At 52.2% G+C, this 22,419-nt stretch overlaps 1 protein-coding gene across 1 annotated transcript; it reads right to left on the reverse strand.

Annotated features, from left to right (window-relative positions):
* Nucleotides 1-10,495: 10,495 nt before the first annotated feature.
* NRN1 (neuritin 1) lies at nt 10,496-20,088 on the reverse strand. Its single transcript, XM_055706451.1, has 3 exons — nt 19,723-20,088; nt 15,442-15,586; nt 10,496-11,804 (listed from the first exon to the last, which is right to left on the reverse strand). The coding sequence occupies exons 1-3, from the start codon at nt 19,775-19,777 to the stop codon at nt 11,573-11,575; spliced, it is 432 nt and encodes a 143-aa protein (XP_055562426.1). The 5' UTR covers nt 19,778-20,088; the 3' UTR covers nt 10,496-11,572.
* Nucleotides 20,089-22,419: the final 2,331 nt, after the last annotated feature.

Below are 22,419 nucleotides of genomic sequence, written 5' to 3' on the forward strand. Positions count from 1 at the left end.
TTTGGCAAGTTTGAATGGCAGTACTGCTAACTGTTTCAGTGCTGATTGTTTTATGTACTTAGCAGGCTGTATGCAGATGTCCAGCACAGCTTCATGTCTTGGGACTTCCTCCATCTCTCTGATCCCAAAGTAACGTATTACAGTGCAAGAACAACCTCATGTATTTGTTTGGAAGTCCTTGCCCCATTAAGACTTCAGAAAAGCTGACCCCTCCTGCTTTTATATGGATTAGCAAACTTTTTCATAAATTCAGTGGTGGTAATGATTGATGACCAAAACACATTGTTTATTTAATTATAAGTATACATTCTGCAAAAAGGAAGTATTTTAAAAGAACAAGTATTTCCTATAGCTGTTCATTTTTCACACTGGAATTCTAGAAAGTCACAGAAGAGGGTTGGAGAGGCCTACAGGAGATCTTGATGTCCAAGTCTGCTCATTTCACTCCTGACAGACGTTCAGCCGACCTGTTCATAGTCACCTCTAAAGCTGGAGGTGGAAAATTCAGGTTGGGTTTCAGAGAAAGATCCCTTTGACAGTGGAGAAACTGCAATGCTGACAGAGGCTGAGGAGGTATGGAATCACCCTCACCGGTGATTTTTAACTCATTAGACATAAGCCATGTTTCTGATGGCTGCCTGGATGCCTGTCGTGGAGACACTGGTTGGGACTTGCGGGCAGTGAGTGTCTTGACATAAGGAGGCTGAATATTTTTTGTTCAGATGTGTTTGTTTCAAGGGCTGTAGGTCCTCTTCTAGGTTACTCACCTTGTTGTTAAGGTTGAGTCCTCTGAACACTTCAGTGCAAATTACCTTTTCTTGTTGTCTTGGGTTTTTTTCTTCCAAGACAGCATCTCTTGCAGGCCTCTTGGTCTTTGCTCCAAAGAAGCTGGAACACAAGGGTTTATGCAAAAGTGTACAAGCAGCAGTTTGCATAATAACTATCCACTATCACGGTACCTCATCACTCACTGGGCATCCAGCTCAGGCCCCACTGCTACGATCTGGTGTATAGAGTATATACATTTGTACCAAGTGATGAAGGTGGTCACTCAGTCAAAGGGCTTGTTTTGGCAGATGAGCTAAAAGAGCAAGACAGAGTGAAGTCAGTGCTCATTGCCGCATGGACACTCCAGCCCAGATGCAGCCATGGCTCTGTCACAGGACACAAAACCCTGCTGCACCATGTGCTGCTAGCAGCAGAGGGAAGCACAGCAATTGGCTGGGAGGTAATAATTCCCTTCAGGTTAAATTAAATTTATGTTGGTTTAATTTAAGACAGTTGGGAACAGTTTTCAAGCTAAAATAATAAAAGCCACTCCTAAAGTGAAATAATAGATGGCAATAATATTGACATATGGCAATAATAATAAAGATGTACTGTCCACAAAAGGTTTTCTATTAATAAAATTGAACCAAAACAAGTTTCTGTGTGGACTATAACCCAGCGGCCAATGGGCCTTAGGTATCTTTGAGAAGAAGGATCACTGACCTCAAGCTCTGCTGGGACAGAGCAGGAATTCCATGGCCCAGATGATTTTTTATTTGGGGCTTTAACACAGAGAAAGTTGAGGCAGGTTGACAAGCACAAAACACATGCTTTATTCACCAGTTTTGTAGCTGATAGCATACATCAAGTTTAACGTTACAAGGAAAATTGTACCCAGTGGCCAGCCAAGAAGAGTTGCAGTTGGGAGTTTTGAGGTGAACATCCTCTCCTGAGTGTCTGCTCCAGTGCGGCAGAGGATCACAGTCATATCAACAACCACCCCCTATAATTTTCCCCTGGTAAAATTATACCCTTCATTAAAACCTGCTCAAGTTGCCTTTCAGTGATCTTTGTCTGATGACAACACTGGCACAGACTGGATTATGGGTTATTAGGTGCAAATGTTGCACGGTTGTTGGCTGCTAAGCCTTGTACACATCTGTAACTAGGTAACACTTATATATTAAAATTACTATTATTTACTCATTATCTGTCATATTCGTTCTCTTATGGAGTCACCAGTCTAGAAGGCACCAAGTGGACAAGGTGTGGGAATCTCAGTACAGACTACGGATTGTAACTCAACAGCAGCGTGATGAGAAGGTAGAGAAGAGGACAGAAGGATGACTGAGGAGTAGGAAGCAAACCCTTACTCAGGGAATACCATGTAACTAATGCACCAGTGCAAGGCCATGAGGAGAAAAGCATTGAGATACCAGGCACAAGGGGCTGCAACAGCATCCTCAGGGTATGTTAAGTGAAAGGCTACAAGCAAAAAAGCCCTTTAAAAAAGCAAATGGAAGGCCTTTAGCAATAGGCAAGTATAAGCGCTTAAGCGCTGTGCGACATTTGGATAAGACAATCCCCTCTAAGCCTCATGAAAATGGCATAGTAACAGGGAGTGGGGTTTTGAGCATACCATGCACTCTGGGCACACCCCGAGTTTCAATCTATCCCATGCATTTGGCACACAGCAATTAATGGAAAAGTCTGAGCTTTTATTTCCAAGTTTCATTGTGTGTACGATCTACCGTAGGTGGGGACGATTAAAGAGTAAGGAACACCTAAATCTAGAAAGAGCAAAGCAGAGCTCAAGAGCTGAATGTCAGTAATCGTATCAGGTGTAAAAATACAATTAGTGACATTATAATTACTGAAACTAAATATAAATTTATATGAGTATGCCATATAATAGTTTTGACAGCCTCAAACGTTGTATGATACCAAATAAAAACAGGATGACAGCTCCCTAATTTGTGAAGTAGTAGTACTGGAATCATTAAAGCTCACTTAAAGGATTTTCTTCCATAAAGTAAAAGGATAGGAAAGGGTTTAGTGCACAGAGGATAAGTGCTTATAAATGCCCAGTAAAACCATGCACACATCTGCAGCTATTAAAACACACAGCAGCTTTTCTAAAATACAAATGTGGTACATGGAGTAAAAAACCATGCAGCAGCACCGTGGAAAAGTTTGATCTGAAGGAGAGAGCAGTACGGTGACCATTCCCGCTAGGATAGGACCCACCTCCCTTCAGATCCTGCAAGCACGCAGGTTGCACACTAGTGTGTCTGTGTCTTCCTCTAGTCAGCAGAGAGAAATGGGTACCACCGGCCACAATCCTTGCCCTATAAATATCCGCTTAGGATACCTGGTGGTGAGATGAGTCCAGGTGATTTCTTTCCTCTATTAATTTTCACAAGAGATCTTGCCATCTCCTGGATAATAATTTCTCCAGCATGCCTCTCCAAGGTCAGCCCTCTAAGTGTGCAAGAGCTCTGCAGCCACAAGGCAGTGATTTTTTTTCTCTTCAGAACAGCTTCACTTTCCTCTCCCACCTTCCCTCCTTCTTCATGGTGTTTAGGTCCTTTTTTGCTAGCAGGATGGCATTTCCCGCCCCCCCCCCCCCCCCCCCCCCCCCCGTTGCTAGGTTGGTAGCCTAGTTTCCCAAGGAAAGGAAGCTTATGAGATCACACTGTCTGTGCAAGTGCCAGTCAGTCCCTGCTAAATAATTTTTTGAGCCTGTGAGCTGAGTTTGATGAAACTTGACAGAGGATGGAAGTCTTAAAGGTTTGAGCTGCCTACAAGTGTGGTGAACGTAGGCGGGCAGAGCAGAAAAACCCTGGGAGTGCATCCACTGCAGAAACACAACTGTATTACTAGACAACAGAGAGTCCACATAGGAGACGGTCATTATCACTGAACACCACGGGAGATACAATTTCACAGATTCAGCAGCTCGCAAGACAACATGATTAGTAGGAGCGTGAGCAAAATGTTCTTCTCCCCTTCTTCTAGAGCGCAAGGCTTCCAGCTACAGAGCAGCAGGGGGAGAGCTCAGAAACGACAGGCTGGCAGAGTGAATTTCGAGCTAATTGCTGCTCCTTCTCACGACAGTACTCATGCGGAACTCTGCTCGACTTCCCTGTGACTCCAGTACCCCCATTTGCATGATCTAGTTCACACAGAGGATGAGATTGGGAACTTCAGACAGCAGACTAACAGGAGCGGAGCAAGTCCTAAATTGCCACGAGCTGGCACAGCTCCGCCGCAGTTGGTGACGCTGCCTTATAATGGCCATCACTTCTGAGCGCAGCTCCATGATTAAGTGTCCAGCTCGCTTTTCTTTGCATTTGTCTATATTACAGTTACCAGCAGCAATTCATTCAACGTGAGCATGAGTCGGAGCATCAGCTAAAGACCAGCAAAAGCTGTGCCTGGTGCGTAGGCTGGCTCTCACTTATTCCTGCTGTGGCTTTTCCTAGAAGTCAGCCACCTCAGGACTGCCTGACTAGTCAGCCTGAACAAACTCCTCACAGTTCCTCGTTAACACTAGCAATGGAGAAAACCAAGGTATTCACACAAGGTGGGATTCAAAGAGAAGGTGAAATCACTCAGCTTACAGAAAAAAAACCCAAACTAACCACCACTGACATTAAAATGGAGACAGGGGAGTTGTGCAGCTTTGAGTGTTCAGTGAAATATTGATGAAATATTTTTTGAAATACCTCTGCAAGAAGGACAGATATGGCTACTTGCCCTCGACAGCCTAACCAAGGGCACAGACCAAAATTCACAGCCCGAAATGCCTGCAGTGCAGCATCTGCATGAGGTTGGTGTGCTACAACATTCCTCAAAACAAGGCTTCTTCGGAGGGAGACGGGAACAGCAACTCTCATGTGCCCAGGACTGAACGTTTTCTCCTACACAGCACATCTGTGAAGCCACGGGGAAGCACCCTTTACCTATCATTTGTTGTTGTCATTTCAATCCAGATGTTTTTCTTCTGATGAAAGCTAAAAGATAAAATAAGATCGTTCAAATTAATAATGCCTACCTCCTCATGTAGCATTTTTCACCCGGCAAAGATCTCAGAGTGCCACTCCCATTTAATAGACAGTAGAAGTAAGGGTGAGGGAGATCAAATGAAATATCTTGGCAACAGAACAAAACCAAGTCTTGCACCACAGGTCTAGTAAAAGGGACAAGGGCACCTATTAAGTCTCAATAAAAAGCAAAGCTTAGGACAATTTTCTGACATATTGGATCCTTAAACAAGGCGTCGCAAAACTAATGTGACCAATGCTCCATGGTAACAAAATATGTTCTGGATTTTTCACCTGACAACATAATTTAGGGATTTCTTGAAATACGAGAAATTAAATGGGACAGTGGCTTTACAGAATCATTCCTTTGTAAAGGTGGCTCGTGCCCAGAGGACTGGAAAATTGCAAGTGCCCCAAAGGAGCACAGGAATGGATAAGACCTCTTTCACTACCCAGTCAAAATAAATGCGTTAAAAGGAGCATAAACACCAAACTATCAATTTACTGCAAAACTTCTCCTTCTTAAGATACTACTAGAAATTCTGACAAAGAGAGACACTGTACTAGATACACATTTTGACTCTTGAAAAGGTGCGTTTGCCAGAATTAGACCATGTACTTAGCCAGTCCTGAGGTAAGTTTACTGGTAGTGTATGCAGCAAAATAAGTGGTTTAAAGAGAGATAAACCTGATTAAAACAATTCCTATCGATATCAGAGAGTATTCTTTCTTATGTTTTCTTCCTTTTTTTTTTTCAGTTTGGTTGGCTGGGGTTTGGGGTACCCTGCCTTAGGGAGCACCAGTTGAATATCCAGTTTCCACAGTGTTATAAAAATTGGTGGTATTAAAGTGGTATTAAAGGATGCACTGCCCATCAGCTCTTGAATCTGCTACTTCACAGCAAAAAAGATGCCCTGCAGATTTCATCTTTGATACTTGGGAGATTTAGTAAGTTTTTCACAGTCCTTAATAAAGTGATATCATAGGCAACAAACCTGGAGGTGTGAAGTATGATGCACACAGAAGCACTTCATATTTTGGTGGCATGAACCTGGAGCTCATATTTGGATAGCATCCCTGGCAGAGGCAAAACTAAGCATTCAAAATCCTTACCTAGGCAGAATGCATATTGATTTCGGGATAATTTTTCCCAGAGAAGGGCTGCGTAAAGAAGGTCAGGACTAGTTGTTTCACTGCTGTAGCGCTGCTGTTCCTCTTGCTGAGGAGAATTCCAGCACCTGTGGGCATGGATTTCTGCTGGTGAATACCAGCACTCAGGTGAACTGATGGTCAGCCTCACCTTGACCTTCAGCAGGCTGTTGCCATCTTTCCTTCATATCGGCTTTGGAGATAGACAAACACAAATGAACAAACGAAATAAAACAAGCAATAAAAACTGAAAAGCTAGGGCAGAGGCCACAGGCTGGGGTTCTGATCATTTGAATACTTTAAACCTATTTTTGCTGTACCTCCTGAAAGGCAGAGCCTAGTCCAGCACAGCCTGCCCACCCACTGGCAAACCCTTAGCTCAGGAGTGTGGGGCTTTGAGTGAAATCCCCTAACCGAGACCCGCCGTGGGGATTTGTGGGGAAAGGCACAGCCAATAACTCACCAACAGCAGTGCTGTGTCTCTCGCATCACCTCCAGATTTTCTTCTCACAGGTGGAACTGGGCAGCAGAAGATCCTTAGCCCAGAGCAAATGTAAGCCCCTTGCTGTACCACCACTTCAATGGGCCTTGGGTTGAAACTGTCCCTCACCAGAGACAGCAGCCAGCTGGAAGTGTATTTGCCAACAGCACCATCGATCAGGCTGCCTGTAGCCTAAAGCAACTCTTTAGGACAGCTAAAATTGCATCTGATTTTGTAACAGACTCCTCTGCAGTCCCTGTCACTTTGTCTGTCCCCCTCCATCCCCACAAAAAAAAAACAAACAAAACAACACCCAAACCTGCTCCTTCGCCTTGTGATGAAGAATGAAGTGGCTCTGAAAAATAACCTTATTTCCCATTTCCTCCTGCGAGTCCTGCTAGCCACCTCCTGCACCTGCCTCTCTGCAGCAGCCCGTAAGCAGGATCTGCAGCTAAAGCAGAGGGAAAAGCTGGAGGGGGAAGGGGAAAGCAGAGAGGCTGCCTACCTAGAAAGCCAGGGCTATTCCTGCTGCCCACCCTGGAAGCACTACCTCTGCATCAGGCGGGAGTAACAGAGGGAGAATCTGGCTCTCTGGATTTAACAAGCTCACTTTCCTTTAATTGGGGCCCTCAGGCAGTGCTGTAGTGCACCTAATGGCACTAATCGTTAATGAATCAGCCCCGATGAATAGGAAGGCTGAACTAGCCTCTGTCTCCTTGGGTTGTCAGCCCTTCATGGAGCCTACTGGATTTCACTGGTCAGGAAAGCAAACGCATGGGTTTAAACAAGGCCCTGGAAAGGACGAGGGCTGGGACAGTCACCGACACATTTGTGCCTAGATTGTGCAAACCAGCCAGGGACCAACAGCATCTCACTGCTGCTTCTGAGACATAGACATAGTCACTGGGAAGTCCTGTGGGATATGGGTACCGCACCTTACTTTTACACCATCCCTCCGTAAGGACCAACCTGCTTGCCCTCACTGCCACGCAGGTTTTTCTGCAGGTTCTTGTGTCCTGGCTCAAGCTTTTGCTCCCAGCACAGGCCCGCTCCATCTCCCTCTTACAGCCTTTGAACAGGAACAGATGGGAAAGGGACTTTTTTTTTTTTTCCCCCTTTAAAGCAAAAAAACGGCCGCCACCCCCCAGCCCAGCGCTGGCGCGGTCCCGCCGCGTCGGAGGGCAGCCCGAGGGGGAGCGGGGAGCAGCCCCCCGGCAGGCCGGAGCCGGGGGGTGCAGGGGGGGCCGCTGGCAGAGAGCGGCGGCTGCCGAGCGCGGCTCCCCCCGCGCTGGCGGGGAGGACGGAGCCGGCGCTGCGCGGCCCTCGGGGACTGCGGGGCCGCGGTTGCTCAGTCGGAGCTGGGGACTGGAATTAGGGCAGGCAGAGCCGCAATGGCTGCAAACCCCCCCACCCCCGAGCAGCCAGACAGCTAGAAAGGCACTGGCTTCTCTTTTGTTTCAGCTCGGGGTTTTTTTTTCCCGTTGATCTGTGTTTATGCATGATTGTTCTTTGTCCCCTTGTGTGTGTGTATTCTTTTATTTAGTGATAATTTTACTGTGGCTACTGTCAATGCTTAAATGCTCTTCTGTTGCATTTTTCCCCCTCCCCACCTCCCCAGCTCACGTTTGCCCAGGAGTTAAGGGATGCTCAGAGGCTTGAACCTCTCCAGCTTTTGCTACAACAGCCGGTGCCTGGGGCAGGGGGACCAGCCTGGCAAGCGACACCTCGGCCTCCCCCCGCAGCCCCCTCCTGCCAGCCCTCCCAAAGCCCGCAGGTGCCAGTCGACATGAGGCAAAACGACTGCGCTCCGTCCCTTGCCGGGACCGCGGGCACAGCTCGTGTTCTCTTGGCCACAAAACAAAGCAAGACAGAGCAGCCACCCCCTGGGTTAAAAGCACCCGACCACTGCACTCAGGCTTCGGAAATACCCCTGAAAGGGGCAGAAAGGGGAACAACCGGTGCTTTGCGCACTGAGGGGCTCTTAAAAAAGCGAACAGAGAGGGGGAGTCTGTTGGCTGATCGTGTTCCCCGAAAAAAACTGGCGAGCTGCCGGCGGGGAGAGCTTCTGTTGCCAGCCGCCCGAGGGAGCCGAGCCGGCGGGAGCGGGGTTCGCCCGTGCGGGAAATCCCGGGGGTGCCATGCAGGGGGTTGAGCAGCAAAGGCCTCCTTGCGCCCCGGCTCGTCCTGGGGGGGGCCGGTAACCGGCTTGTGCCCCGGGGATGCGCGGCCGATAATTGGGAGCCCGAAAGGGGAGACCCCCTGGACGCGTCCGGGGGGGGCGGGAGGGGAGGGGGGGGGAAGGGGCCCGGACACGGCCCCCGGTCCCCTCCCGACCCACTCGGCTGTTTTTCCCCGGTTTGCCACCGTTTCATCATTCCCCTCAACTGAGGGCTAATTGGGGGATGTGCTAATTACGGAGAGATTACCATTAGCAATTCAACCTCACGCGAAGATAACTCGAGTCCACTAATGAGCTGGAAATCGCCCCCTTATTACGGACCTTCAGCTTTCTGTCGAGGGGCGAGGAAAAGGGAAGGGGGGGGGGGGGGGGGAGCTCTCTCCTCCCATCGTCTTCCGACGGACGGGCCCCGTCCGGCAGCCAGAAGGTGGGGGGTCGAAGCGGGAGCACCCCCGGCCGCCTGCCGGTGCCGAGCGAGGGGTGCCGGCAGCAAGCGGGACCGGCGCCCGGGCACCCCGAGGCCAAGAGGGCTGCTTGCCGCCGGCCACAGGTCGCCGCGGCCCGGTGGCGGGGCGAGCAGGCTGCGGAGCCCCTGGCACCCCAGCAAGGGCTCGCTCTCTCCCCTCTCTCCTCGGCAGCTGGCATTTCGTGCTAGAGGAAGTCATAAGAGCAGCGCCTGACCTCATGAATACAGAGATGTGCACAGAAAAATCAATTTAGGTCTAGATCCTCTGTGGGGAGGCAAAATAACCCGAACCATTTAAACAAAGCTCTGCTCTCCAGGGTTTTCCTTTTTCTTCGGTGGTGGTGGGGATTGAGTCCAGAGGGAGGGCAAAGGAAAACGAAATGCAAGCAGACCTGTGCCTGCCGAAGAGAGGCTGAGCTCTGCAAAGCCGCCCCCCCCCCCCCAAATACACGCATAATGTATTTTATCATTAAAAAATCAACATTGCTTCCAGTGGTAAAGGCGCCTGGCTCCAGTTCCTGAGCGCATTCGTTGCTGGGATTCAATCCGTTTGGGAAATGCAGATTGGCTTGCGACCCACTGTTTGATTTATGAACTGTTACATTTGCTATTGCTTACACATTACATTGCGGACCTTGGGAAGGAAAGGGAGCAGGAAGAGGGGGCGAGGGAGAGAGACACCCTACCACCCTACCCGTTGGCAAAGGAGGGCTACTGCACAGGCAACGGCTCCCCACCGGAATAAATCACCTCAAACCAATTCGCGGCCCCTACCTCCCCATCACCCACCCACCCACCCCCGGTCGCCAGCTGGGCTCTCGCCTTATAAGTAAAAAGGACGTGTTTACTCTTTGATGTGTATTTCTTTATAAAGGCATCAGGCGCCTATAAATAGCTGAGGTTAGAGCAGCTTCTGCTGCAAAATCAATACCCCGTCCCCCCCTTCCCCTTGCTCCTTCGGCTGAGCTGCCTTATTAATTATGAAAGGGCTCCTCTGCGCCCCGGCGCTTGGCTCCGCAGCCTCCTCCTTAATGGTGGTTGCTGCTCGCCCTCCGCCGAGGTTCCGCGCCGCACCGCGCCCGCGGGCCCGCCGCGCCGCCCGCCCCCGCGCTGTGCTGCGCCGGGTCCCCTTCGCCGGCCCTGGGGAGCGGGGGTGCTGCGGGGTGGGGGGTTGGGAGGAGGAGGAGGGTGGGAGGATTTATAGCGTATTTTTAAGAAATAAATTAAAAGGCGGGGGGGGGGGAAGGAAGGCTCCGACTAAGCAATTCTGCCGCCCTGTCCTTGTTTGAACTGAAATTGCCATGTTCATCCAGGGAGCGGTGCAGGATTTAGCCTTCCTTGCCCTAAAAAACCCTGTCCTTTTCGAGATACTCTAGCCATATTTTATAAAAAGGACGACACCCTCATTTCAAACAATAATTTTTATTTTATACTTCTGTCTATACTTTGTAGCAAATCTTTTTTTGTTTTTTTTTGCTGAATTGACTTTATAATAAACTTTTGTTTAAATTACATTTTTCTTCTCTTTTAAAATCAAGGCTCTTTTTTTTTTAAAAGCATTTTGCTGTTGTTGGGTTTGTTTGTTTGTTTGTTTGTTTAGGTTTACATTTAAGCCCCCTTTTTGTGATCTCTACGGTTGGATATTCAGGTATTTTACTGGTATGTGTAACATCTAAAACAAAGAGGAGGAAAAAAATTAAAGGCAGTGAATTCGGAAAGATGCTTTCGAACAGCAAGTAAAGGTAAACTCTCAGAGCTCGGTTAGCAGCATTCCTTCACTCCGCCGGGTATTTAGACACATCTCTTTCTTTCGCTTCTTCCCTTCCTTCCTTAACTGTTCGTTTCCCCCTCTCTCGCTCGCTCTCTTTCCCCCTTGAGGAAAAATGCTCTTTTTTATTTATTTATAATTTTTTTTTGCAGTGGAATGACCAAAAAACAAGCGACTGTGGAGGAAAGATGAGAGATTGTGAATTATTCACCATATGCTTCACACGTGGCCATCTACCTTGGATTCATCACCAGTGCCTTTTTTATTTTTTTTTCTTTTTGCCTGCGTTTTTGTTCTCGCCTCGCACACGTTTGAGGAGCCCGTGGCTCGCCGGGAGGTATCCCGGCCGATCACAACCTTAGCGTTAGGTGGCCCAGAGCCGTTCCTGAGATTGCTTTTGCACAACGAGGGCTCGAGTTTGGTTTTTTTTTTATTATATTTTTTTTCTATTTTTGATTCGAAGCGATAGTAAAGCTGAGGTCCGATTTGGGCTGCGCGCCGCTGCCTGTTTGGTAACATTTGGCAAATAAAACACAAAAAATAAAGGGAGAACGCTTCCACAGTCCTACATGGGTGTTTCACCATCATCAGCCACCACCACCACCACCATCATCATCAACCACAGAAAAGCACAACGTCCCCAAAGCAACGGATGGACACTTCCTCTATAGATCCAGCACATGGAGAGGGTGTGGGTGTGAGTGTGCTCGCCCCCCTAGAAAGGCAGCCAGGTCACTAGCGCGGCCCACAGAGCCGCCAGGAGCAGGGGCAAAGCCGGCGGGAGGAGGGACGGTGCCGCGCCGCTGCCGCCTCCGCACAGTTCAAATAAGCTGCCTTGGAAATCGAGGTTTTTGGATTCCCGTCTCAATTTCTCCCAGAGGTCTGTCGCTCCTTCCTGGCAATCGGTGAGCGCTGTGAGGGTGCAGGCGTGGAAATCGTCCCAGTACCTGCAGGAGGGGAGAGCAGCCGGCGTCAAAACAGGCACGCACCCAACCATCCCCGGAGGGGGGCGGGGGGCGCCCCCTTGGGCCCGCAGCCCCGGCCCCCCGACGGCGGCGCCGAGCGGGGGAATGCCCTAAAGGGGGCTGGCGCCAGGCGGGGAGGAGCTGCCGCCTCCCCCGCCCTAAAACCCGGCCCCACTCCCCCCCGAGACACCGGTTTCTGGGAGGGATCCTGGGCCCCTCGCCTTCCCCTGCCTGCCCCACAGCCCGCCCCCTGCCCGCTTTGCGCTGGGTACCGGCTCCCGGGGGGGGCTGCCGCTGGCTGGGTTTCCGACGGTCCCCCCTCCCCAACCCCGCCTTCGGCACAGCCCGGCCCGGGCGGGATGGTGCAGAAATCGCTTTGCTGGGTGGCTGCCGCAGCGGTCTTTGCCTGGCGGGGGGAGGGCATGCAGCCCCCAGCTGGCAGGCGCCCCTGGGAGCCAGCGGGCTCGTCCGGGGGGCGTTCGTAGGGGCAGATGGGTGTGGGAAAGGCATCGCTTTTCCCAGGTAAGAGGCGGTATCCTGGAGGGTCCCGGTGAGGTGTTAGAGACCCTCGGGAGGGATCCCCGGGGCGGAATCGGGCCCTGACTGCAGGGGCAGGAAAGGAGGAGAAAGGAGGAGAAGGAGGAAGAGGAGGAGAAAAGGAGAAGGAGGAAGGAGCATCATCCCCTCCTGGACCTTCCTGGGCGCCCCGCACCTCGGGAAGCGGCGGGAGGGGCTCCTCATCCGTGGCCGGGGGTCTATAGGCAGCGAAGGGTTTCTCCTTCGTCAGAATAATTTCCAGTTCCCACACGGTTTTCCTTTTCCTTTTAGTAATTCCCTTCTGCGTGTCCAAAGGAGGACAACGGAGTTGGGGAAGGGTCTGGAGCACAAGTCCTGTGAGGACCGGCTGGGGGAACTGGGGTGTTTAGTCTGGAGAGGGGGAGGCTCGGGGGGGCCTTATCCCTCTCTACAACTGCCTGAAAGGAGGTTGTAGGCAGGTGGGTGACCGTCCCTTTTCCCATGTAACAAGCGACAGGACAAGGGCAAACGGCCTCAAGTTGTGCCAGGAGAGGTTTCGATTGGGTATTAGGAAAAATTCTTCACTGGAAGGGTGGTCAAGCATTGGAATAGGCTGCCGAGTTTGGGTGGTGGAATCACCATCCCTGGAAGTATTTAAAAGACGTGTAAATGTGGCGCTTAGGGACATGGTTTAAGTGGTGGACTTGGCAGTGCTGGGTTATCGGTTGGACCCGGCGATCTTAAAGATCTTCTCCAACCTAAACGATTTTAGGATTCCATGATTTTTCAGGGGGATTGGAGCCGGGTTTGCCGCCGGGGCTGGACCCGTCCCACTGCCCCGCCTCGGGGGGACCTTTCCTCTCCGCGTCTGTGTTATCGAAAGTCACCCTGAATCTGCCCTCTGCCTCCTATTTTCCCCTTGCCTCAAGGCAGGTGCCTGGAAAGTTGGATATTGGTTCTTTCTCTTTCTTTCTTTCTTTCTTCCTTCCTTTTTTTTTTTTTTTTTTTTTTTTTTTTTTAAGTAGTCGTACAGTTTCTAATTTATGAGCACTCTAAGCCGGTTGTAGACTCCCAATGTTTGATACATTTGTAATAAATAATGAGATACTGAGAAGCCAGAGTCTGAGAGTGTGCCTCTCCTGCAGTATTTCTGCTGTAATTGCATCTCCCAAAGGAAAATTAAATCTTTACCCGTCTTCTTTCAATACACATCCCAGCAGGGCGAAGGCAATCGAGTGGTGGGAGGTGGTCGGAAAAAGGGTCTTGCTTGGAAAAGAGGTACTTTTTACAGGTCGGAACCACGTCTGGTCCGGTGCTGCCCGGCCAAAGGACATATTAGGACACTGCTGCCCGGGGGTATTTATTCCTCACACAAGGTGTTTATACCTTACATAAGGTAAACTGCAACTCAGCATTTACAGCGAGATGCCAGCTTTAGCAGGTGCTTGACTCAGAAATCTCTGGTAGGAAGAGAGGAAGGCTGCAGTCTCTTCTCTTCTCTTTTTCCTTTCCTTTCCTTTCCTTTCCTTTCCTTTCCTTTCCTTTCCTTTCCTTTCCTTTCCTTTCCTTTCCTTTCCTTTCCTTTCCTTTCCTTTCCTTTCCTTTCCTTTCCTTTCCTTTCCTTTCCTTTCTTCCCATTTATGTCCTTCGTTTTCTGATTTTCACGGAGCAAAATCAGAAAAAACCTATTCCAAACATATTTATGTCTAAGGACCTTGGCTCGTTTCTAAACATGATTTTCTCTAATTTTGTTTGGTTGGTTGGGTTTTTTTCGGTGGGAGGGGAGTTTGTGCCAGAAAACAGCAACAGGGAGACGGGAGAATACCCTGTGCAGCCAGATTTTATTTTATTTTATTTTATTTTATCCTTTTCTTTTCTTTTCTTTTCTTTTCTCTTCTCTTCTCTTCTCTTCTCTTCTCTTCTCTTCTCTTCTCTTCTCTTCTTTTCTCTTCTCTTCTTTTCTCTTCTCTTCTTTTCTCTTCTCTTCTTTTCTCTTCTCTTCTTTTTTCTTTTTTCTTTCCCACAAGTATCGAAAAGGCCCGTTTCTGCCTCCCTGCCCAGGACCGGGACCCCGCAGCGGGACGCGCAAGGCCGGAGCAGGCGGCTCCCCGGCCCCAGCAGCCGCCCCAGTTTCCCTCCCTGGTAAGATCCACTGCCCTGAGCTCTGGGGAAACTCACCCCTCATTCAGGGCTCCTCCACCTGTCCCAGTTCCTCCAGCTTCGGAGAGGAATTGGGAAGGAAGGGAGCAGAAACCGATTTAGCAAGGTGAGCTCTTTTTCTCCCTTTATTTTTTTTTTTGGTTGTTTTCCTTTTTATTATTTTTTTCCCTTTATCGTTGCCCCTTCCTTCTCCTCCCCTCTGTGCCAGGAGCGGGGCGAGCCGGGGGGGGGGGGGGACAACGGCCTTTCCCCGGGAGCCAGGGGACCCGAGAGGCGCGGGGCTGGGGGGCAGAGCTGCCGTCGGGACAGCCGCGACGGCCGCCCCTCTGCCGCTGGGCGATTCATATTGCGGCTGGGCTCTTTTGTATTTAATTACATCTATTTTCCGAGGAATCACCTCCCTAGGGCCGGCTGCCGCCGGCCAGGGTGAGCTGCCTGTCCCCGGCCTGCCACTGCCCTGAGCGCCCGGGGGGACCCCGGAGCCTGGCAGTGACCCTGAGTCCCGAAGGCAGCAATAGGAAAGGGGGGAACAACCCCCGTGCAGCTCATGTCAACACCCAGGGCGAAGCAGGAGAAGGGGAAGAATGCAAGCGAGGGGCTAAGGAGGGGAAAGGGAAAATAAAATCCCCACAAACACCTAAACAAACAGAAAAAGAAAACAAACAAACGCCCCCCCACCCCCCTCTCCCCCAGATTCACGGTGGGAAAACTAAAAAAAGACGTTGTAAAAACTCCCTCCAGGCTGCCCTGCTGCCCTACGGCAGCGCCCTCGGAGGAAGCCCGGAGCGGAGAACCCAGCCCCGAAGCGCCGAACCCCGCGTTACTTCTGCTGCTTCCCCTCCCACCGCCACCATCCAACCTCGCCCTCCCCCCTGCCCAGCCCCGGGTGACCCCCTAGTCCCGTTGTCCCCCCGCGGCCCCGAAGGAGAGAGGAAAGACCTACGCGCAGATCGTTTGGAGGTTTCTCTTGTCGTCCAGGTCCTGCGGGTAGTTGGCCATGTTATCGCCCAGCCGCAGCAAACAGTCCGAGAAGCCCCTAAAGACCGCATCGCACCGCCCCGCCGCTCTCACCGCCTGCACCAGGTGCGCTGGGGGGGCAGGGGCACAGGTCAGCACCGCCGGCCCCCCGCCCGCCCCGGCCCCCGCACCGCCCCCTCGCCCCCTCCCCCCTCGCCCCCCCACCCCCGTCGCTAAAAGCGCGCCCGGCCGGGCAGCGGCGGTCTGGGGCAGGAGGAGGGCGGTGGGACCGAGCCAGGGTCGCCATCGGGCGCTCGGGGACATGAGTCAGGGGCTTGTCGCCCTTTGCCTTTTTAGCATCAGGATTTTCAGTGCCCGTGGATTAACGGCATTTGCTTCAGTCTTTTTTCTTTTTTTTTTTTTTTTTTTTTTTTTTTTTTCTTTTGAGGGACCGGGAGGAGGGGAGGGGAGGTGAAGATGCGCTGCGTGCTTCTCCCCGGACTTGCTCCTTTGTTAGAAAATTCCGCCTCGAAGCAGCAGGCGCGTTTCTCCGTGCAAACACTGGCGCGCACACACGCACACACACGGCTCCTTAACGCCCGGGTCGCCCGGCACAGATTGTGCAAAACGCGGCCGGGGAAAAAATATATATATAGGAATAATAATTAAAAAAAAAGAAAAACCACTAGAAAAAGCTGCGACAAGGACACGAAAAGAAGCAACCCCAGCGCCACGCACGCAGCTGTGGGGGCTTCCGGGGCTCGGAGCAGCGGGGCGGGCAGGGGCAGGGGGGAGTCCCGCTCCCTCCAACGCGCCGCCTCGGGCATCCTGCGGGGTTGCGCTGCGGAGCGGCACGCGCTTAAATGCAATAGGAACAAACCCAACAACAACCGCCTGCAAACGGGGAAAGCAAACGCGTTACGGTGTGCGGGAGGTGGTTCCTCCCGCGTGTCGGCGGGGGGACGGGACGGGACGCGGGGACATTGCTGCGGCCTGTGCCACCGCACCGCGCCGCACCGCGCACACGCCCGCAGCAGCCCGCGCCGCAGCCGCAGCCTGGGGGACACGGGGATGGGGGTGATCCCTCACCACTCTCCTGCCAGTGACGGGGGCTGGGGACGCTGTGGTGTCCCTAGGCCCGGCCTCGACCCCGGGCACGCGGCTGGGATGTCGCTGCGGGCCGTGGGGGCGGGCGGGGGCTGCCCCCCTCCCTTCCGGAGGAACCCTGGGCCGCCCACACCGCCGGGGCGGGGGGGGTTGTTGGGGTGGGGGTCTCTCCCGAGCCGTGTCCCCAGGGTATGGCGGTGGCGGTGTGTGTGTTCCCTTGCCGGGCACCGGCTCCAAGCTAAATGGCTGACTCCGACAGAGACTGTTTCAACCCAGATCCCCCCCCTTGCCGTTTGATTCATCGCTAACATGACTTGGTGGCCACTCCCCTCTACACACACACCAGCACCAGCCGTCACATCAAACCCCCAGCAGGATACAGACGTTGGCTACGGTAGGAAAAAAAGCCAGGCAAACAAACAGAGAAGAACTGAGGACCATCCCGGGGGTAAAACCATGTCCTATAAAACCCGCTCCATCCCGCTCCGGCAGCTACAGCGGGAAAGAGGAGGGGAAGCTGTCGCTAATTCCTCCCAAAACGTGATGGGCTGAGCTGAAAATAGGGGGTCCGAAGCGAAGCCCTGCCTTGGGCCGGGGTGACAGAGGGTCAGGTCTGGGACCAGCGGGGCTCAGAGCATCCCTCCATCCCTCCCCTCCGAGGGGCAGCCGGGCCCGCGCCGCTCCCTCCGCACAGGGCACCCCCGGCTCAAAGCCGCCCTAACCCCCACCAATTAAGGACCACCCCCCCCAAAAAAAAAAAAAAAAAAAAAACCAACCAAAAAAACAAACAACCCAAGAAAGCAAAATCAGATAGACGAGGGTCCTGCCCGGTTAAACAACAGCGGGATTTCTACTGAACTAGGTCGCTTGTGCTTTGCCGTGGCTCTGACCTTCCCCCCCCCGCCTCCCTCCTAGCCCCCCCCCTCCCCCTTCAAAGACAGGAGTGTGCAGCAATTTGCAATGCAGCAGGACCGCAGGAGCCATCCATAACGGACTGTGCCCCCCTCGGCGAAACCCGCTCCCCGTCCCCCCAGCCCGCCTGCCCTTTAGCTGTGCCTGGTCCATCCCTCCTGTCCCTGGGCGCCTTCCACGGAGACTCGGTCCCCGCGTCCCCCCCAAGTCACCTCCCACAATGTCAGGGATTTCGGACAGTTCCAATCCCCTCTGCCCATATAAATATTTTTTCTTTCCTAAGCCCCGGCGCCTAGACGTTTTGGGAACGATCCGAACATCCATTTCACACGAGCCGTTACCGGGAACGAGGCAAAGGCAAATGGCCCTTTGCAACCCCCTTACGGACAACCAGAAGCTGATTTCGGGGTGGGGGGCAGGTTACCCGAAATACCGAAGGAGGAGCAGAAAGGAGAAAAGCCCTCCACGAGCTTCAAAGCTGTCCTCTCCCAGGGCACCGCAAAGCGACCGCACCGCCACCATCCCCGCGGTGTGCAGCAATTTTTGGGGTAACTTTCCAAATCACTGCTCATGCTCCCGCCAGCCCGGGGACGGCTGCTCCCAGCGACCCTAGCTACCTTTCCAAATGTCACCGTGAATAAAATCCTCCCTCGCTGCATCAAATAAACGCAAATGAGAGAAAATCCTCCTCCTCCAAACGAACAAACAAATAAAAAATGCAAGGACTGAACTTAAGGGTAACATCCAATTAATGCCTTCCCCTTTCTTTCTCTGACAGTACAGAAAATGGCCTTCTGAAGAGTTCAGCCTCATTTAAAATGGAATGGTAATACGAATGGAGGGGTTTGCATCGTATATCCACATTTTCCAGAGGTCAACATTTCATCGCAATATTTCTTATTTTTTCCTTTTTTCCATGAAGAAATGTTCAAGGCATTTTGCCTTCTTCTTTCCTCCCTTTCTTGTTCTCCCCTTCTTTTTTTCTTTCTTTCTTTTTTTTTTTTTTAATTTTTTTTCTCTCCTTCTTTCTTTTGGTACCCACAAAATGCTGCAGAGATTGTCTGGAGAGGAGGGTGACCGAGCAAAAGGATCTCTAAATAGCAATGCCGAGCATTTTTGGTTTTATTGTAGCAGAATTCCTTTGCAGGCAAATATTTTCAAAGGTCTCTTCACACCTGACAATCTGGATAATAAAAGACGCGCTTTAATCGCCCTTTCCTTCAAGCTCAATTTTGGATCATGCTTTGGAATATATACATTCCATATAAAATCTTTAAAATTTGCCTGTACAGGACCAAAGTGGTCATTAACTTGGAGATTGTTTAATGTCTGTAACTCAAAACATTTTCAGCAAAGAAATGTTGAATAAAATGAACCTGAGAGCAAACTAGTAACAACAACCAGTGAAAACCCCAAGATAGTAACCAAAACCAGCAACGAGCACACAAAAACACATACCGGCGTGGAGGGAAACCTGTTCTATTTTAAGTAACTTAGCATATATAGAATTTTTTTAGACCCGCTCGTTTTTTGACAGCGGTTCTCCCAGCACAAAATTAACGATCGGGCGGTGGGACTTCGCGATTTTGAAAGGTTTTTTATTTGTTTAAACCCCCCATTCGGGTGGATATAATTTTTTTTTCCTTTAAGTTAGTGATGGGTTTTGTTTGGTTTTAGGCTGCTTTGCAAATGGGAAAGCCTCCAAGTTCCCAAAGGGAGCCCTTGGCTTGTCCCCCTGATTTTCTGCAAAAAAAAAACCAACCCAAACTTTCCAGTTAGATCTCTCGCAAGCCATTTTGTGCTGGTTCTTATTTCTCTGTCCCTCGGGGCAGGGAGGGGAGGGGGATTTCTTAGCGCTGGAGTTCCCAGATTGTCGGTGGAAAGGAATGCAGGGGATATCCGAAAAACAGATACAAATGCAGCCGTTCGTGGGGACGGAGGGAACAGGAGGGGGAATAAGGCGGGGGGGGGGGGGGGGGGGAGTGAAGTATGAGCATGCACCGATTTAAGAAAAAGAACAACAAAAGTGGTTCCAGAAGACCGATAAAACGGCTCCCTGTCCTGCGGACCCCCCTGCCTTGACAGCGTGAAGCACCCCGAAGCCGCCCGGGCAGGAGGCAGAGGAGCGGGGTCCCCCCGCGCCCCGCACCGCGGCCGTCGGCGCAGCTCGTTCCCACGTTCCGCTCCTGCATGCATCAGCCGGGCTTCGGTGCACACAACTTGCTCCCGAATTTGGCAGTCCACTTACCTATCTGTACAGCAAGGATCAGAGAAATATATCTGCCGTTCAACTTAAGTCCCATCCTACATTTAGTAAAACCATTTGCGGCTGCAGATCTTTAAATAGTTACTTTGGAGAACGTGGGGGAAAGCTGAAAAATAGGCATTGCCAACAAGTTCCGAGCAGCGGAGGACTTTGCAGACAAGGGGGGGGGAGACAAGAGGAGAAGGAGAGAAAGAGGGAGGCAGAGGGAGAGGGCGAGGAGGACTAGCTGGGAATGGTTCGCTCCATTAGGAGGGGGCGGGGGAAGTACAGCCTCACGCCCACCACCGGCCCTGACGTGGGGGGATGACACGGACCGTTTTTTTTTTTTTTTCATCCCCTTCTTTTTCTTCCTTTTTTTTTTTAAATGTGCACCTTGGAAGAGAAACGCCATTTATAGGCATCACAAGCTGGATTTATCCGCTCTCCCCGTGTCTCCCCGCCCCATTAATCGCCGAGGACCCCCCCCGCCCCCCCCCGCGCTCTCCGCCTGCCCCGTGTGGCGGCGGGGGGGGGGGGGGGGGGCGGCAGCCGGGACCGTCCCCCGGGGCGGGAGGGATGCGGGGGCGGTGGGGGGGACACGCACACACACACACGCACACACAGACACGCAGACGGAGGAGCCGCCCCCCCGGGGGTGGGGATTGCACGGCAGAACCCCCCCCCGCCCCCGGGCCGCCCCGTCGGGGCTGGCCGGGCCCGGCCCCCGCGCTGCGGAGCGGGGAGGAGGAAAGGGAGGTGCGGGGGTCCCCTCCCCCTGCCCGCCCCTCCCCCACCATGACGTCACCCCCAGGCTGAGGTGGGGGAGCGCGGCGCGGGGGGAAGCTGGTCTCTCCCGGCCCTGCTGCCTGCGCTCAATCCCGGTGGCAGCAGCCCGGCTGTGGGACTGCAGAGCGAGCTGTGGGAAAGGGGTCACGCGTGGGGGAGCCCTGGGGACTGCAGTGGGGCCGGCCTGAGTCTGGGGACCACCGCACCCCCTCCTCTGGGGATGGGCTACAGGTGTGGCAGGGCTGGGGCGGGGATGGCGCCGACCGGGGCTACGCGGAGCCCTGCCCGGGACAGGGCTTGGTCTGGGGGGCTCCTGCAGCCTGGCGCCCTCTCGGGACCCTCCTCAAGGCCACTCCTTCCAGCAGCGAGAGAGGAACCTAACGGTGCCGGCATGGGCTGCTCCCGGTGCGAAGCAACCGGCTACAACCCCATCCTACAGCCTGGGCTCTTCCACTGCAAAGTTACTCGCCCCCAGCTCAGCCCTGACCTTTCTCAGCCATCTGTGGGACCTCCAGGAGCCAAAGGCGGACTGGCCGGAGTGAGAACTTCTGCTGGCCTTTGGTTCTTCCCAGTCCCAGGTCCTCCCCCTGCAGTCCTTCTGCACTGCCAGTGCTGCAGAGCCCTGGACCAGCTGGGCTACCAGTTGGTCCCTCTTGTTACAAACCACATGTGACAATCCCCAGACCTCAATGAGAGGGGGACAGCAGCTGCCAGGCTGGGTCTGTCTGACTTTCATGGGCTGCCTGAAGCCCACCAGGCAGAGACAGGGATTGCACGGGGTTAAATGAATCAGTGCTACTGGAAGTAAGGAAACTGGAGGTCAGGATGAGAAGCATCCTTGCTGAGAGCTCCATTCACAAAATAGTGCTGGTGAATGCCATTGCCTCTCTAGTTCTACCTAATGTGTGCAGAGGCAGCCTGCACGTGCATCCTCTTACAGCCGTCCTGAAACCCCAAGCTCTGTTTCTTCACCTGGAAAGCAGATACAACGCTGGGTAACTACGCTACAAGTCAGCTGGGGCCTGCAGGTGAAAAATGCTGACTTGTCCCTTCTGCACCTTCCCACTATTCCTTTTTGCTCCACCTTTGCTTCCTATTTATAGATCTCCACCATGGATGGTGAGCTGGATTAGGGGACAGAGCTGGCTGAAAACTAACCTGAGGAATTCAAATAAAAAGGTTCATTTTCAGCCAGCTCCCAGAGCCAGCTCAGCATGTGGACACGCAGTAGTGAACACAGGGCAAAATGGGTGCCGTGTCCCCTGGCAGCTTGCCTTTTGATTGACTCAGCCATGAAGCTGCAGCCCTGAGTACAGTTGTCTTTGACACACTCCTGAAGACATTGGTGACAGCAAGAAGGCTAAGGCTAAGCTTCAGACTGTGCACCATGTTCTTTTTCAAAGGAATGAAGGGTTTGAGTGTACGCTAGTAAGGCAAAACACTTCTACCAGGCTCTGGTAATGGGTGCTTTTGTAATGCAACAAACACTGAAGTGAGTGTCAAAATGTGGAGCCCTGTCCTTTTCCCAGGAGGGATGGGTTAGAGAGCCCAAAAGATTGTTTATGTCTCAAAGTCAGTGCATTATTGGCATAAGAAAGGAAGAGCATGAAGGGACTGTGAGTTGAGGTACCTGGATATAAACACTGAACCTACCAGCTCTTGGCAGCTGGACCACTTGTGGCTGCATTTACTGTTAAGAGGGACAAGGCACCCTTGCAGGAGCACCAGGTGGTGGAGGCTGCAGCAAGAGGAATTTCTCATTGCACAACTCTGCCTTATTGGTAACTATATTGGCTTACTTATACATTCATATTTGCTACGGTTTTGTCTGCTCCTTTTTTTTTTTGCTGAGGGCAGACAAGTTATAGCTTCAGGTTAGAGGTTGGACTGGCTCCCCAAGGCTTGCGTTGAACA

The sequence above is a fragment of the Falco cherrug genome, chromosome 3 (genome assembly GCF_023634085.1).
Source record: "Falco cherrug isolate bFalChe1 chromosome 3, bFalChe1.pri, whole genome shotgun sequence".
Classification (NCBI taxonomy): Eukaryota; Metazoa; Chordata; class Aves; order Falconiformes; family Falconidae; genus Falco; species Falco cherrug.